The 17,351-nt window shown below is 51.1% G+C and overlaps 1 protein-coding gene across 2 annotated transcripts in view; it reads right to left on the bottom strand.

Annotated features, from left to right (window-relative positions):
* Positions 1-7,276: 7,276 nt before the first annotated feature.
* The window catches only part of LOC310881619 (beta-2 adrenergic receptor-like), a 32,342-nt gene continuing 22,267 nt past the window's right edge, over positions 7,277-17,351 (bottom strand). Inside the window, exons 2-3 of one of the 2 annotated variants that reach the window (XR_014572473.1) lie at positions 10,387-10,478; positions 7,277-7,701 (exon numbers count right to left, since the gene is read on the bottom strand). Coding sequence is in view for 1 of the 2 variants with exons in the window: in XM_083799100.1 (XP_083655226.1) it covers positions 10,444-10,478 (35 nt within the window). In the remaining variant the exon portion in view is untranslated. Of the gene's footprint in view, positions 10,479-17,351 lie in introns of both variants that reach the window. The other variant, XM_083799100.1, reaches the window with a different exon arrangement.

Raw genomic sequence — 17,351 nt, 5'->3', positions numbered from 1 at the left:
TCCCAGTCCCTCTGGAAGCCTCGAGTTTTTCTTCCCATCTCCCTGCTGACCCAGACATCCCTCAGCTGGCAGGAGCAGGTCTGTTACCAAGAGTGTAAATACTTTTTTCTCTCCTTCCCCAGAGATACTGCCTTTTTTTTTTTTTTTTTTTAGTTAATTAAAACCACCCTGTTTTCTCATTGCAGCTGCCTGCCCAGACTAGAGGGAGGAAGCTCAGCGTGTCCGGCTGCAGTAGGGAATGCTGGATTTTGGATCATAAGCAGGCCATGAGCTGAGCAACTGGGGGGGAGCAGGTGGTGAAGCTCAGTACCTCTGCCTGGGGATGGGGCTCTGCTGTTGGTGATGCCTAGTGCTGCTCTGCAAAGCCTTGGCACTTCTGATAACTGATTTTTTGGCTTATCACACATAAAGGCAGCATGGGATGGCTTAAAGCAGGAGGATTAACCCTGAGAAAGCAAGAGACTGGGAAATGTTGGAGGTATACAAAGGACCTCCTGAAGAGCTTGCTCCAGGTGGGTTAAAATCCACGTGCCCCACATGGAACAGCTTCTCTGAGGAAGCGAAGATGGGCTATTAATACCCTGCATCAGTGCCAGTTCCCTGGGGACGCCCAGGGTACCCATTTTAATACCCTATCAGCACATTAGGATTCATGTGGGCACAAGAGAGACTGCACCAAAGGGATGAATAGTGATGAGGCCATTATCTTACTGGGCTTCCTGGAAATGCCGATATCCCCTGTGTGGAATTAGCATAGCAAGCAGCGGTGTTGCAGGCAGCCAGGAGGACTCGCCAAGCCTCTGGGACCTCCAAGCACCCAAAGCGCTGTGGATACAGGCTCTTACTTTCTGAATCCCTCCCTGGTGGGAGATAAGGACTCACTGTGTCCTCCCTGGGCAAGGAGGTGACAGCTTGTAGGAAAGGAGGGCTTGACACCTCCTCTGCCTTATTGCCAGTACCCAGTCTCTGGTAATGGCTGTCCTGGAGGAGGATGAGCGCACAAACAAAGCAAGCTCTGGCTGAGTGCTCAAGGTTTTCCTGTTCCTCAGCCAAGTTAATAATAGAGCAGGATCCAAACCCAGAGAGCTATGTTGTACTTTAAGCTGGTCCCAGTTCCTCCAGGGGAGCCGGTAGACTGCATGCAACTGGCTGGTTCCCTGGCCTTGGGAAGGTGGGAAGGCCATGGAAAGGCAGTGCTGGTGGAGAGAAGCCCCCCTTGCATTGCTCTCTGATACCCTTGTCTGGTTAAATCTGGAAGCTCAGCCTCCCAATGGGCAGGACATTAACCCAGTAGCTCCTCATCAGCATTTAGGACAAACGTGTGGAGTTGGGACCCGGCAGTTTTTCCACCAGTCTCCTAGACAGTGCTGAGCTAAGGGAATTCATGGCAAAGAAACCTCACTTTAAAAATGTTTTCTTCCTCCACAGTTCTCCAGTCAGGTGGTTTTCTATTAAAAGTCACCCTGAGATGCAGCTGCCGGGTTCACATGGCATCACCCTGGTTGGCTCCGCAGTCCCCAGCTGTGCCGTGGCGATGCTCTGGTACATTCTGTAATTGCTAATCAGCTCTATGCAGCCCCGGGAATCAATGCTTAAATAAGCACAGGGAAGTCTGAGCTAATGAAATGGGTGTTCATTTCTATTCTGGGGCCAGGCTTGTTCTCTTCTTCCTGAGAAGTATGCTGGGTTTGTGTGCTGACGTTGAAGCAAGTGTGGCAGTTGTGAGTCCAAGATCTGCATCTGCTTAAATATTTCCCATGACACATCAACGGGGGCATCTGCAAAGAAACCAGTCTGCTGCTATCGTACCACCACCATTCATCGCTTCAGAGCTACGAGGCTCACTATTTTATGTGTGAGCATCCAGGACATGAGTGCATGTCTTATCAATCAATTACAGATGAAGAAAACGAGGGCAAAGCCATAACCATGGTTTTTCGCTATGGTTTCAAGACATTTGCTTGGGGAGAGCTGCTTTGCTCTCAGCATCCTCATTCTCAGGATCAGCTGTATTTCTACAGCCCAACCCCACTTCTTTTGTTCAAGTCACTGTTGCCAGGTTTTGTCCATCCCATCTTGAGCAATGCTTTTGGCTGGGAGAAACACACCTCAGCTGCTGGTGGGGCCAAGAGGTAGAGACCACCGTGTCCCCATGGAAAGGAGCAGTGATGAGGCTTCCCTCTATTCAGATGTGGTATGAGCACTATGTGAGCCAATGGTCCCCTCTCCCTGAAGCACCCAAAAAGAGGGGAGGCCTCAGGCAGATTGAAGGCTCCAGGGGATAGAAAATGTGGTGTACTTGTTCGCAGCAGGATGAAAACAACACTCGTTGAAAGCTTTCCAGGGACTTGCCCTGCCGGTGTATCTTTATTAAGGTTGTCAGCTTTGGACCTCTTCTGGCATCCGTGGGTGCCACCACATGATCTGGCTCCTATCGACAAGAAAATCCTCTCCTGTGAAGTTCCTCTGGATTGTATGGTCTGTGCAGACTGTCCCTTTTCAGTCAAGCTCCCCGATCCTAGAGAACACACCTCCTCTCTCATCCCTGCTTCCCTCCTTCAGACCTCATATGGGGGTTATGTCTATCCCAGCCTGGTGCAGATGCAGAATCCTTCTCTTAGCATCACGTGGGGAGATCAGCCCCGCACCTTTCTGCCATCCCAGGATTGCTGCAGAATTGCAAATATCATCCCTGCTGGTGCTGAGCCCCGAGCATCTTGCCCTGCTGGGGAGGTGTGGGTCAGCCCTTCCTGCCCCTGCCTGGGGCAGCGCTTGGTGCTGAGCCCTCTCTCCACAGCCAGCCCAGCTCTCCTGTATGTGGGGCGCGTTAATCCTTCCTGCCCTCAGGCATGCTCCAGAAATAGCGCTGAGCCCCTGCCCAGCGTGGCCACAACAGCAACAGGTGCCGGGCGGTGCAGAGCGCGCCAGCCCCAGCCTGCTCCGCGTCCCAGGGGCTTTGGGGCCATTTCTGGGCAATTAGCACGAAGCTGTAGTGTGACCCGCATATACCCCGCATCCCCCCCCCCGGGCTCAGAGAGAAGAACGATGTGTTTGAGCAGCTTCCACTTGCTCCATCTCACCAAGCACTGTGGGAGCCTGCTGCAAGCCTTCCTGCAGGGCTTTCTTCCATCCCACTCTGTGGTCTCAAAAAGACGGGCAATTTCTCTTTCTTGGCAGCGTGCTGGTACTCCATGGCCAGGCATGTCACCGCACCAGCTGCTGGTACAGCACGGGAATTAAAACCAGGTCTGCCCTTCTCCACGCTGCAAACCCTCAGCTGGACCTCCGGCACAGCCCATGGCATTTAACGGCATCAGGAAAGAAAAATCCCCAAATGGGTTGACATACCAGGAGGCACACCATGTAAATCAATATAGGAACAATATAATTTCTGCCTGCAGCAGGTCAACAGGTGATGGAAGTGAGGGAAACCAAGGCAGCTGCTGCACACCAGTGTCCTCAGCCCTGCTGGCCCCATCCGTGGTGCTGTGGGGGTGCTGGGGGTGTCGTGTCCTCGGGGCTGAGCACGGCATGAGGACTCGGTCACCCAGAGCTTATTTGCCAAGTGGGACTCTCAGGATGCTCACCAAAACCTTCCTGAATTGCAGGGACCAGCATGAAGAAGTGCTCCACCACCGCCACAGGATGGAGAGCTGGAAGTGCCATTTAATGGAAACGGCCACAATCTGTGGACGAAAGGGTCTGATTCCATCAAACCCATCTCTTTTTCTCAAAAACATAATTTATGGTTTCATTTCCATAAGGGCACCTCTGAAACATGGCAAGCTTCATTTTGGGTCGATGCATTCATTTTGCTTTGGTCTTGATGATAAAAGAAAACTGAAAAATTTAATTTCCTCTTTGTTTGCTTTGTCCCTGAACGCACTTTTCTAGGCGATGCTGAGGGCTCTCCTGTTCTTCCCCTCCCCCTTCTCTGTTATTTTTAAACAAAACAAAACAAAACAAAAGACTTTCCCAACTGAGGGAGAATAGGAAAAAGCAGAACAACCTGGGGGCCGGTGCACTCTGCTTAGATTTGGAGAGGGGAAGGGGAGGAATGTGGCGATGGAGATATGGTTTGTTTATTTAAAAAAAAAAAAAAAAAGTCTGATTTTTCAAACACAATTATTCACTTAAGGAAAAAAACTTTCCCCAAATATCTGCCTTGACAAGCTTGGCGTCTGTTGTGCAATTGCCCTCTGGTTCTACCCTTAGTGCACGTGCTCCCTGCAGGCAGCAGCAGCCCATGCTCCTGCCAGGCTCGTGCGGGGCAGTGCCCCCCGGGGGGGCGCAGGGAAGGCTGGCACCGGGGGCGATGTGTGCCTCTGCCCCAGGCCTGGGGCTGGGCCACAGACACAGAAAAGAGCAGACCAAGTGGCCGGCGTTGGTCCGACCATTTGCAAATATCTCCAGCTGAGCTACTACAAAGTGCTCGTGTAATCCTGGTAGAAAACTCGCCCCTTCGAGAGGCAGTACGTTAACTCTTAAACAAGTGGGCTGCCTTGCAGCCTGCAGCCAGGATTAACAGCAAAATGGTTAATGATTGCTTTAAATATTTTTCTACTTCTCAGTTTCAAGTCGCAACAGCCTTCAGAGAAGCAGCACTGGTAAATCAGTCTGTGCCCGGAAACGTTTTGCTGTTGTTTTTTGTTTTAATTACCATAATTTCCATCTCTGTAACACCCCGTCTTCCTGTTTTTTGTTTCCTGCTGTCAGATGACAGCCTGGTCTGTACAGATTCACATTTTTGTTACAAATTTCACTGACAGACACGTACAAAAAGAAAAGCAGACAAATAACCCAGCCCCCATCACTTCCCCAACCGATGAGCCAAAGCCATTCTCCCCAGCATCGGGACTGTGCGATTGAAAGGTGATTTATTTTTTTTTTAAATCGGTTTCCATGGAGACCAGAATGGAGTGCCTGGGATTTAAAAGTTCCCCCGTATTAATCAAAATTATGGTAAATTACCGGGACGAAGTTATTTAATCCTACATTTGCTGGGATTTGTGCCTCTAGAATTGGAAGCAAACGTGTCTGGGAGCTCCAGAAATGGGCTGCCGCCTCGGGAAGCGGGTCGGGATGTCAGGCAGGCTCGGGGCTGACGTGGGTGCCGTGGCAGCAGCGCCCTTCGGGGTGGTGTCAGGCCAGGGAAGCATGACCGGGAAAAGGGACACGTCCTCCAGAAGCTATGCCAGGCATACAAGGCAGGGCAAGCGCCTCGCTGCTGTTTATGCCCAGCCTTGTGGTTTTTAAAAGGATGCCGTGGGTGGAGGACCCCGAGCGAGGGGCTGAGGTTACGGCGGGGGGAACCGTGGCTCTGGGGTCGGTGCGGGGGCTGCTGCTGAGGGCAGGGTCCCCTCAATGCCCCTCCGTCCTCCGGAGAAATCTGCGTCAGGAGCAGCAAGGCTCTGCAGAAAGGCACCTACGGGGCTTGCTGGGCTGTTAGCTCGTGCGGCAGCAAACAGAGCAGCCCTCAAAGTTGCAGCTGGAGCACTGGGCATTTCTTTTCTCTGGTTTTGCTGCTGGCTGCCCCCAAAGAACCCCTGACTCCTCCATAGCCTCTGCTCTTTGCCAAGTAGCAGGTAAGCTAGCCAAACATGGGGCTCTTCTTATCACTTACATTTGCAAGCTGCAAGACATCTCGTCTGCTGCAAGAGATGACGGTGCCAGAGCCTCGAGCGAACAAACAGGCAGGGAAGAAGGGAGCGAGGAGTGAATGCGATGCTCAGAGCGGGCAGAAAGGGGTCGTTCAATTCCTGGAAGGATTAAACTGGCTCGTAAAAGAGCCCCATTCAGGCAGCAGCATTTGCGAGTGCTGACATCTTAGCTTAACAAGGCTCTTTACCCGCAGTTTGAGAAAACAATTTTACATGCTGCTCTCGAGAGGCTTAAGCTGCCATAATTCATGTTCATACCTCTAACCATGAAAGGATGAAGAAAAGGTTTATTGCAGTTTTGTGCCGCAATAATCTCACAGCTCTTTTCTCAGGATTGCTTTAAAGCTTTAGGAACTTCAGAAAGATATTTGGACACATCATGGGATGTCTGGTTGTGTTCTTGGAAAATAAGGCTCACAATCCAGTCCCAAAAACCCCAGACTGACCCCAGAGCTCAGTAAATCTGGATACGAAGTCTGAGAGATGGGGAAAATGCATCCTGTTAGCTTGCTGGAGGCCTGCAGAGGCTAGACAAGCCTTGTTACTGTGGATGTGCAGGCACTTGGGTGGCGTAAAAGTCTCTGAGCCCTCAGTGACTTTGGAAATGTCCTCAGGAAGCAGGGCAGGAAGGATGCTGAGTTTTTGTGGTACTCAGCCACACAAAAAAGTGGAGCTATAGCACTGTGGGGACGTGTATACAGCTATACAACAGTTGGAGGCTGTTGCTACTCCTCGATAAAAGACACCCAGGCTCTCGGGGTATCTCTCCCTGCCGCTCCCCCCAACTGACCCCTCCCAGGCTGCTTGCAGCCGCAGTGCAGATGCTGCCTAAAGCCCCGTGCTCCCTGCCAGCTGTGGAGCACAACCACAGACTCGAACATCTTTATGTATCAAGGCACTCCAGGCCCTCCAATGGTTTAAATTGGGATGATTAATTGTCTAATCATGAATTCTGCTGGAAATGTGTTGTTCTGATTCTTTCGGCGCGCAGGGACCAAATGCTTCTCCAGATGATTGCTTGTGGAAAGCTGTAATGTTGTCACTGCCACCCTGCCCCAAATCACAGGCGGGAGCAGCTGGGGATGGAGAGGGGCAATTAAGGATTGTTCTGGTGCATCACCGACCTGATGTTTGGCCACAGGAGCCCCTGGGAGCACACACTGCCACATGGAAGGGACTCTCCAGATTCCTTTATTATCATTCCGAGAAACCCTTGGGAGTCTCAGCACCCTCCCTCATCTTTTTGTCTCCTCCTTGGTTTCCTTGACCTCTGCTCCTCCTGCCCCACACCACAGCAGCTGCAGGCCCAGCACCACCCCGGACTGCCTTGTGTTGCTCAGCTCCCTCCAGCCTGGTCCCACAGCCCCATCCCCAGGAGATGCTGCACCCCGGCTGCCTCAGCAAACTCCCCGGAGATTCCCTGCTCCCATGCCCTTTCCATTTGCTTTCCCCAGCTGCTCTGCCTGCATTCGACCCCTCCCCAGGTGACCCCGGGCACCTCTCCACGAGCTGTCCTGGTGTCCCCAGGAGCGTGGCGTGCTCCCCCCACCCCGGTGCTGTCCCCTCCCACAGCACTGCTTGACGAATAGTGTAAAAAAGACGAGTGGGAAGAGGAGGGCTTTTCATTCTTTATTTGTAGGAACAATTTGTTCAGTGAGGAGAGAACAGAGCTCTTACGATCACAATAGTGCTCCGGCCGAGTGCGGCACGTGAGGCTGCCCCAGCACACACTCCACGTGCCTTGGTGCTCAGCACCCCTCTGCTGAGCAGGATGTGGGGTGCCCTTGGTGGGTTGCCCTCGGTGCTGAGCTCACGGACCCGATTTCCAGGCAGCACAGCACAGACGGTGCCCAGGTGCCCCCTGCCCCATCTCTCAGCCTGCGTTTTGCAGAGATGGAGAGGTGGTTGTGCGCTCTCCCTAGCAGGCATTTGCTCCCTGTGGGACGTGAGCTGCTCACCACTGACTTGGACACGTCTCCGCATCTGCCCCACTCCTGTACCATGTGTGCTGTGCAAGGAGGTGAAGAGCAGCTCCAAGCAACTGGGGAGACTGGGCTCTGCTACGGGTCCTGGCTGCTCGCTCCTGGGCGCAGATCCCTGACAAAAAACCCTGACCTCTGATTTAACAGCAAACAGGCTCGTTCTGTGCCAAACTATGGGAAGGACAGAGCAGCGGAAACCAGGGAGCCAGAGAGGTTCGTGGGGGAGGCAGGAGGAGTGCAGTTCAAGTGGCAGAGCTTGCCCAGGACATAACGAGCAGCGGGTATTTGAAGGAATAACTGGGAATTTGATTATTCCCATCACTAGCAATAATGGAATGAAATTTTCAGGAGGAAATGCAGGTGCAATGCTAATAGCAGCTCTTGACTTGGACTACGGAGCAGCCTCCCAAAGGACAGCACATTAACCCTGGTGTCATGCATTTAAAAATAGACTGAGCATACCACCAGTAAATGGAATACATGGAACAAGCCTGAAGGTCCATAGGCAGATGGATTTGTAATACATCTCTTCCATATCCAACTCTTATGACTCTGCAAGGAAGCAATCAGCAATAAGCAGGTCACTGCTTTGGGGCCACTCTGGTGAATTATTGGAGAAAGCACATCCATTTCATGTATTGCTAACTGCTCTCGAGCATGAGAGGATTTGTGAGAAAAAGACCTACAAAGATCCCATGCGTGTCTCTAACCTGAATGCTAATCCCAAGGGCAGCGTTTCCAGTACATAATACGTGACTGGAGCCAGCCAGGAATCTTCTGAGGGAACAGGTTTTTGGTTGGGGAATATTTCCTTTTAGCAGCAACACAGGTTTGGACAAAGCCCCTTGCCCAGAGACACGGCTCCTTCAAGGCAGGGGACGTTTGCTTCGTTGCAGCTGGGAGGGCAGGATCTGGGCATGAAGCAGGAAAAAGTGATTTGTGCATAAGCACTGCACAAAATTGGCTGCACACAGAGAGCATGGGGCTGGAAGGGCTCCGCAGAGCTTAGGCAGCGAACTGCTGTCCCACTGTCCTTCCTGTCCCACTGTCCTTCCCAACAAGGGTTTGTCCAACCTGTTCTTAATTCTCCAAAGACCAAAATTTGTGCTTGCCCAAGCAATGCATTCCTGTTTTATTGGCACCCTTTTCCTCGTGCCTCACACTCAGGTGCTCCCACACCCCGTGTGCGTGCCCGGATCCGGCACGATCGAGGCATTTACACCTGCTGCACTTTGACCACAGAAGCCTGCTTGTCCCTGCATGTGCATGACCCACTGTGTGCCCTCGTCACCTGCCTGGTAACACTGTGCTTCATGCAGATAGTGCTGAGGGGAGGGCAGGTGTCTGTCTGTCTGTCCATTTGCTCCCATCTCACAGACAGATGCACAACACGCGCTCCCTCTCTGTGTCCTCACCCAGCATGGGAGGTGTGTGGGGAGGGTGCCCTGTTAGCAGCATTGCATCAAGCAGCAAGGTAATAAATAAATACGATTGCACACGAGGGAAGGGTTTTGCAGCTGGAAGCCAGACAGAGAAGGTCCCAGCACAGGTCAGTACCAGCTCATTTTGCCCAGGCCTCCGGGAGAGGCTCGGTGAGCAGAGACCTGCAGCCTCCCCGCTGGACACACCAGTCCGCCACTGGGACGCCATCTGCAATTAAGAAGTGCAAGTTTCCCTGCGGTTTTGAATCATTTTTTTCCTAAAATTTCCTGCCTTTCCTCTGTCACTCCCTATATCTCTGTCTCTTTCTCCGCTGAATGAATTTTTAAAAATCCACGATGCAGGAGCTGAGTGTGCAGCCTGCCAGCATGCTCGTTTCAACAGCTACAGCAGAGAGACGGATGCTCTGTGCTGTTTTGGGGCTCGGGTATTAAACTTGGCTCCCATGAGTGGCTCGTCGTCCTAGCATATGACTGCTTGCAAGTAGGATTGCCAGCCTCGAGTCTTTCTCCCAGCTGAAGTCCAGGCATTGCAGCTGCAGATCTGTCGGCATATGGAGCAAATGAAGGCCAGGTTGTGTTTGCACTGTGCAACGTCAGCCCCATCTGGCAACAGCAAACTGCACTGGGCAGGATTTGCCCTGTGCTAATCCCCCTGCTTGTTTGCGTGGGTCTGTGCCCCGTATGCAGTACATTTAGGGCTAAAGAGAAAAAGAGGTAGACAGAGAAGATAACAGAAGGAGAAACAAGCACAGAATAAACCAAAGCAATCTTCCATGCTCCTTCTCCCTGAGTCTTGGTCAGATTCCTGTTTGTCTGGAGCCCTAGCCAACACGTGGACGGGGGCTGTGGGCACATCCTGCCACTCTCCTGATCTGGCCGTAAGGCAGGGACCTTGCTGTGGCTCTTCTGAACCAGCCACTGGAGACAGCCACGTGGTCCTGATCCCCCCTGCCCTTTTGAAAGTGCCTTCCAAGGATGCTGTGCCAGGAAAACCCTGCAGCACCTTTTGTGGTGACTCAGACATTCACCTCTGTCAGTTCACAGGGCTCTTGTAGCTTCTTTCCAGAGCTGATTTCTCTGCAGTGACTCCTGCAAAGTGCCTCTCCTAGTGCTGGTTCCCCATCTGCGTCCTCCGATGCTTGAAATGCTGCTGGTAGAGCCTTTCCTGGCCCTCTAGTAATCCTTCATCAGCTTCTCCTTCAGGCAGTGCGCGATGGGCTAGGGGTTGAAATGAAGACATTTGCCAAGGCGATCACTTCCCGCAGCATCCCCAGGCTCAGAGAACCAAGGCTGTGCTCCCACTCGATCTCTTCAGAGCCCTCAGGAGCTCAGGGTGGTGAGGAAGAGAGGTCGGCCCATTCAGCTCTCAACCATTCCTGGACACCCAGGGATCTCTGTGTGAGAAAGAGAGAAGAAAAAAAAAATGCATCAGATTTTCATAGTAGAGGTTGGAATAGAGGATGGCTTCAGATGCTGAAGCCAGGGAAGAGGTTACACTTCCCTGGGACTCTCTGCTCCTGCCTGCTGTACCCCATGCCCACTGGCTCCACCTTAGCCTTCAGACACTCATCTGATACATCCCCCGAGGGAGCCAGCGGGTGCATGGGCACCAGGAGCAACCTCTCTCCATGCCCCCTGCCCATGCACAGCACCACATGCCCGGGCTGCACCTCCTCGAGGCAGGTGAGCCTCAGCCCCCCGGGCCGCAGCAATGTTTCTACAGTGCCCTTGTAATCCTGGGCTGTGCAAGATGAGCAGCTGAGCCGTTCTGCAGGGACAGCTGGGTGCGTTAGCACCCGGGCAATAGTTTTCCTGCAGTGCCTACCAAAAAGCAGAAAAGCACTTCTTTGCACAAAATAATTGGAATAAACAGATGCGGCTCTACGTACGCGCTCAGGTCTGCTGGCCAGAAGATGAGAACATGTTTCCTTCTGGTTTTAATATCTGTGAATCTACAAAAAGGAAGGAACAGGGCTTTCTCTTGATTGTGGAGATACCTGAATGACTGACATGTTAGATGGAAAAATGGGAAATTAATCTTGAGATAGAGAAAGGAACAAGTACTAGATATGCCTGTGCTTTTGTTTATTTGAAAGCGACATTTTAATAAGTACATGGCAAAGATTACAGTCGGGGGGCAGCACTTGCAAACAGAATGGATCTAAAGAAATAAAAAAAGAAATCCTGTTCTTTGGGAACACAACACCTCTCTCAGAAGAATTCTGGGTATAAAAGACGAAGCTGAATTTCTTGCGCAAATGGAAGCTGAAGTTCCAATATGAGAGGGTTGATTTGCAAGAGTATCAGTTGCCAGCACCTCTTTTAAAAAACCTTTCACTCTCCATCTGCCCTGCAATGTGTGTCTGTCCCTCCACCCTTCCTTCCTTCCTTCCTACCTGCCATTTCAGAGTATCCCTGGCTCCTGTGATGTCAAACCACTGATCTCTCCTGCAAAACTTGGGGTTTATTCTGCACGCTGACTTAAGCAAATACGAGGAAGAGCCGTGAGTTCTCCAGGGTGAGCAGAGGACTTTGCAGGGTGCTGTTGGAGCAGGTGGCAGAGCAGGAATGCAGAGAAAGGGGTTCCTGGTGGGAATGACAGCCCCATGAGAGCCAGCCCTGGGACACAGAGTCAGCTTAGCAAAAATATTTGCACTCAGGTGGCTCCAGGCACCAAGACAATCCCCCAGAACAGCAGTGACATTTTCAGACTTATTTCAACTTGAGGTTGGGCCAGTGTGGGATTTTACACGGTTAGGGAACCGAGCGCTCTTTGACCCCTGCATCCAGAGATGGGGCAGGGAGCACCCCTGCCCGGCTTGGGGCTGGAGCGTGCGTGCAGGGCTGGTCCTCTCATCCCATCCCTGCAACAGCAGATACCACGGGAACTCTCCCCAGTGCCACAAGGGACCTGTGACCTCTACCAGGAAGGAGCAAAAGCCACAGAAGCTGCAGAGCACCACAGGGGGACACCAGGGGAGATTCAAGGGCACAGCCAAAGCCCAGATGGAAAAAGCCCAGCCACAGCCAAGCTCTGCACCTCAAAGCAGCTCCAGCTGTGGCTGGGGTGTGCAGGTGACACTGGGGGGGGGGGGAGATGTGTGCATGGGGCTGGTGGGGGATGCACAACCAGAAATGTTGGGGTGGAGTACTTAAGAAAGTACAGTTACACCCTGAGCATAAAATCAAGCATGCTGTGGAGATTTTTGTATTGCCAAGAAGGCTTCTGCTTTGCACAAAAGAAGGAGAAAGTTTTTCACCTCTTATGTTTCTTAATCTAAAAAACCTCTGTGAGCTGCAATTACTTCTGCTGGTGCAGTGAAGTGTGGGCTGGGGCTGGCAATCATTAAACACCAAGGTGAGGAGAAACTGATTTGCTAAATCAGCTGGATTTAGGTGATTTGTATATGTTAATTGTTACCATTTAGTTTTACATATGGGCACTGTGGGCTGTCAGAACTGTGGCACAGAAATCTTGCAAATCAGGAGCTCTTTAGAAAATCCCTGAGATTTCCCATGTGGAGTGATAACATCTCCACAACTCCAGTGATTTCCACAGGCAGCAGCCCCACAGGCATGCAGTATGAGACCAAGGGCTGACAGTTTAACCAGGGAAGAAAACTATACCCAAATATGAAGTAACAATGAGAAAATCAGTGACATTCTGCAACACGGTATGCTGAGCATGCTGGAATCTTTCCAGAAGAAAACTGGAATTTCTCAGCGATGCTTCTCTGCCCTTTTTCATCAGCTTGAAGCCAAAGGGCTCTTCTTCTACTATCCTACAGATGGAGCCTGTAAGCTTACAAGGACACTTGAACCATGCTGCAGCTCCAAGGGCAAAGCCACTGCTTTAGAGTTCATCTGGAAAGGAGGAGGGAATTCTCTAAACAACTCCCATGTCTACTTTCAGGAAAGACACCCATGCGGCAGAGCAAGGTTAAGTTTCCTGCATTCCTCCGCTGCTGTGATTTAATTGCCACCACTCCTCGTGGGAAGAGCTCTGGGACTGGTGATGGTGCTACTGACTGCCCTCACCCCTTGCAGGCCAGCCCCAAGGTCCTGACTTGACTTCACTCTTGCCAAGAATGCCAAAGAAGTCCGTGTTTCTTGATATCTGGATATTTTATGACATTATTATTATAATAGTGACTGTCTGGTATTCCGAATCCCCAGCCGTGCAGATTAGCTTTGATAGGACACAGAAGTCCAGTGTCCTCTCCTTCTCCCGCATTGGATGAGCTTCACTTTCAAGCCCAGATCCCTATGGCAACAATCAGTTTTGTTTCATGACTGGCAAACTCTGCGGCTTGCTGCCGGTGAACGCATGGGCTAAGTTATTCACTGCTGGGGAGAGCAGAAAGGGTGGGAAGACCTGGGCCGTGCTCCCCTGGCTCTGGTTTCATCTCCCCGGGGCCACCTTGCAGCAGGGGGGGACACGGTGTGGGCAGTGGGCGCCAGGTGCCTCCGAGCAGCGCCAGGCCGTGGCTGGGCCTCCTTGGGGCCAGGAGCATGGAGAACGGCGTTCGTTCTCCTGCCTGCAGCCAGCCTTGTGGATAGCGAGTGGAGAGGGAAGGACTGCAGTTCTTGGCAGGTTTCCGAGGTTCTCCTGGGCCTCTCACCTCCGGCAGCACAGGGGAGGCTGCTCTGGGTAGAGAGATGAGGAAAGCGCGGCCTCGGTTGGTGTAAAACAGGAAAAAAGTGGAGGGCTTCCCATTTCCCAGAAAGAGTAGGAGGTACCTGGGACACTCACAGCCACGGCCTGCTCCGTGGCACCTCCAGGCTACCCTGGAGTCAAGCAGGCCTCACGTCGATGTGCTGGCGGTGGAGCAGTCACAGCACGCAGGGCTGCATTTCATCCTGTGCCACTCGCAGCACACCCGTGCCATTACAGGTCACTTAAGAACAATTAAGGGATTGGCCCCATTCCAACAGAAGATCGCAGACCAGCGGGTGTAAATCTGTTTGTCTCCACTGGCTTTAATGGAGCAAGGCTGACAGACGCCAAAGTGGCCACTGGGCTCTGACTTCCCAGAAGAAAACCACCAGAAAGCCAGAGCCAAAGCCTCTTTCAAACAGCAAGACACTGTGGGAAACCCTGCTGTTTCAAGAGGAAATTTCCATTTCTTGTCTCCTGCTTAAATCTGCAGTCTGCTGCCTGAAGCCACCGGGGAGATCAGAGAAGGGGCCAGCGCCCCTTTTACAGCCAGGCTTTCACCTTTAGCCCTTTACAGACAAGGTGGGAAAATCCAGAGAAACAAGTGTGTAAGGATTAACACCCTGACCACTGCCAGCACAGAATGCCTGCAACAACTGTGGGTGCCCTCTCAGAGGAGAAAAGTGCAGCCAGCTCTCCCACCCTCCCGCCTGGCCCTCAGCAGTTTCAGCTACTGCTAATGCAGCGTGCCTGCAGCTTGCAGCCCCTGATCCTTCCTGACATCTGCCTGGGAGCAGTCTGTCAAGATAAATGGACAGATTTACCCCTAGGTAAGTCTCCTGGAGTAGTGACCAGCAATAGGACTAATCACTTTGCATGGGAGCATTGGCTTATTCTTTTTTTCACTTATCCCCTGCTAGATGAAGCTCTTTGAGCCCCAAACTGTGGTGACGCTACAAGTCATTTTCATCAACATAATGCCTGTGAAATCAGCGGAGCTGTTCTCTATCGTCACCACTGTATCCCGCATGTCCCGCTGTTCAGTTACGTAGTGCTAGGACATGCTGAGCCCCGCTACTTTTGCTCTTGTTCTGGTGTAAATCAGCAGCAACATTGTGAAGCCAAGAAGGCCCGGTGTTCCTTTACACTGCTATTACAGTGCTGACGTCAGTGAAGTGACTTCAGATTTATGCTAGTGTCACTGAGGAAGGAATTAGACCTAGCTGATTTACATCACTGTAACACTGATGCACAAGGGGAACTGGGTTTGCAGCATACAGACCTGCCCGAGCACTGACAGAAGACAGGGCTATCTACCCAAATAACAGCATAACCTGAACAATCCTTATTTATGGTCTCCAAATGTGTGCGCGAACACAGAAAAGACATTTAGAAGATGGCAATTAAAATAAACAGCAGATCACTTCTCCTAAACATATGCCTTGTAAAAGCAGAAAATCAGATGTTGCCCTGGAACGCTCGCTATTTGCTGCTCTGGGTAACGCAGAGGGAGTGCAGCTCGCCTGACCTCTTCCAACATTTCCTCTGCCCTGAATTCCTCCGGGTTCACAAGTCAAAATATAATTTTCAAAACAGAAGTCGTCTAAAGAAGCCTTGTGGTCTCTGTTATTGACTGGTGCCTGTTGGGAAGCTTGGATTTGCACACAGGCCAGTCAAGATGAGAGGATGGACCACGTGTATCCCACACAGCAATGGATGTGTGGAGATGGGCAATAGGCCGGGTGCGTGCATCTTGCTGACTACATAGCCAGTTCGATATCGGTAATTTGCATGCCCTTATTTTGTACCAGTACAGTCCTAGAAGAGATGGAAAACTAATGATGAAATCACTTCTGGCCATTACTCATAATACATGCCAGGCTTGAGAGCAATCATTCTGTAGGGTAAAGATTTGATGAGAAAATAAAAATTACCTTTTCAATCAAAGGGAATTGACTATTACCTACACTGTTACAGTGGGACTTCAAAGTGCCCCTGAGGGACATTTCCCAAAGGTTCAAGGGAAGGATGAAGAGAGAAAAAATCCTTCACTGGCCCTAGGCTGTAGATTGGCAGTAGAGTTAACTCAAGTGATCTCTCCTGCTTCCTGGAGATCATGGAAAGCCCCAGCACACTCACCTTTTTGGGGTCCATTGTGATGGATTGCTCCCACAGGGGACGCTTTCAGCCTTTCTTGCTCAGGTTGCCCCAATTCCCAGTCCACACTGAGAAGCCCTACGGAGTCAAAATCCAGATATCCCCAGGGCAGATACTGCACAGGTAGGCTCTCAGACAGCCTGGAGAATTCAAAAAGCCCAGGGTTTCGTCTCACTGTGGAGCTCTCCACCTGAGCTAGTCATCCAGGCTGTCTTCACAGCCAGAGGAGAGAAATGGGCACCTCTAGGACTCAGTCCTCAGCTCAGTGTAGCTATATGCAAGGCAGCCAAACAACCCTTCCAAGCATCAACCAGATTTAGGGTGAAGTGAGGGCAGAGCAAAAGCCTTCCTGCATCCCAGGCGAACTAGACAGTCTGTCAACCTTGCATTGCACAGCCTGTGCATCTGAACAGAGGTCTTCCGACTGAATAAAGTCTGGTGCAGACCGTCTACAGATTGTCCCCTCCTTCCCTTCATGCTTTTTCAATGTCTCATTGGAAACTTTTTCTATTTTATGTTTCAGCAAACTGTCACCTACCATTTGCCAACAATTCTTCCTGTAATCTTTAAATACGTTAAAAGAGCAGGGTGTAAGAAGGATCCTAGAGTGCAACAACATGAAAGAAACCATCAGTTGCTTCTTCACAGATCGAAGTAAAAGAGGAACCAGTTAATGCGTGATAAAAAGCTGAGGTATAACATAGGTCAGAAGGAACCACAGAGCGCACCAGTCCCAGAGTTTGCCTGCTTTATGACCAGACCTATTTGAACGGAAAAAACAAAACAAAACACTTTCAGTTTGCTGTAACCCAAACCTGTGCTTCAGGGCCTGTCTGTACTTGGCTGTACAGGGTGACACATGGTGATACTACTTGTTTTCATTTTGTTGCAGGGCTCTGACACAGCACCTTCCCTCCACAGAGCCCATCCATGACTCCAGATACAAGTCGCAGCTTTGGGAATGTCTGGCAGTGTCTCTGAGCATTTTATAATGAATCTGTCAGCTCAGAATTCATTATTACTCAGTAGTATTTTTCCTCTGTCACTCTCATCGTTTTGTGCTCATTTTGTACTCCTTCCCCCTGAGCTCTCCTAGGGAAGAGGCATCCAGCAGCCAGTGCAACCAAGCCAAACTTTGACACAACTTCCCAGTTGGTGTCAGCCCTTAGCACATCCCCAGCTTGCTTGCTACTAGCCAAGCACTGACTTAACTCCCCATCTCCACTTTTTGGTTGTTATCAAACTTCTCTGAGTCCTCTTTGTCCTTTATTACCAGTTGGGGAACACAGATCTCTCACCACAAGGATACACTCAAATCTGCCAGGGGCTCCGTGAAGATCACCGGCTCTTCAATTGATGCAGATGACACCACTAAAACCCATACCTGGATCCTCCTTTCCTTTAGTGAGAAACTTTAGAAAATGTCCTCATCAAATCCTACGTTTGAAGGACT

Source organism: Anser anser, assembly GCF_964211835.1.
Source record: "Anser anser genome assembly, chromosome: 14".
Taxonomy (NCBI): Eukaryota; Metazoa; Chordata; class Aves; order Anseriformes; family Anatidae; genus Anser; species Anser anser.
This window is presented reverse-complemented; position numbering and strand designations above follow the sequence as displayed.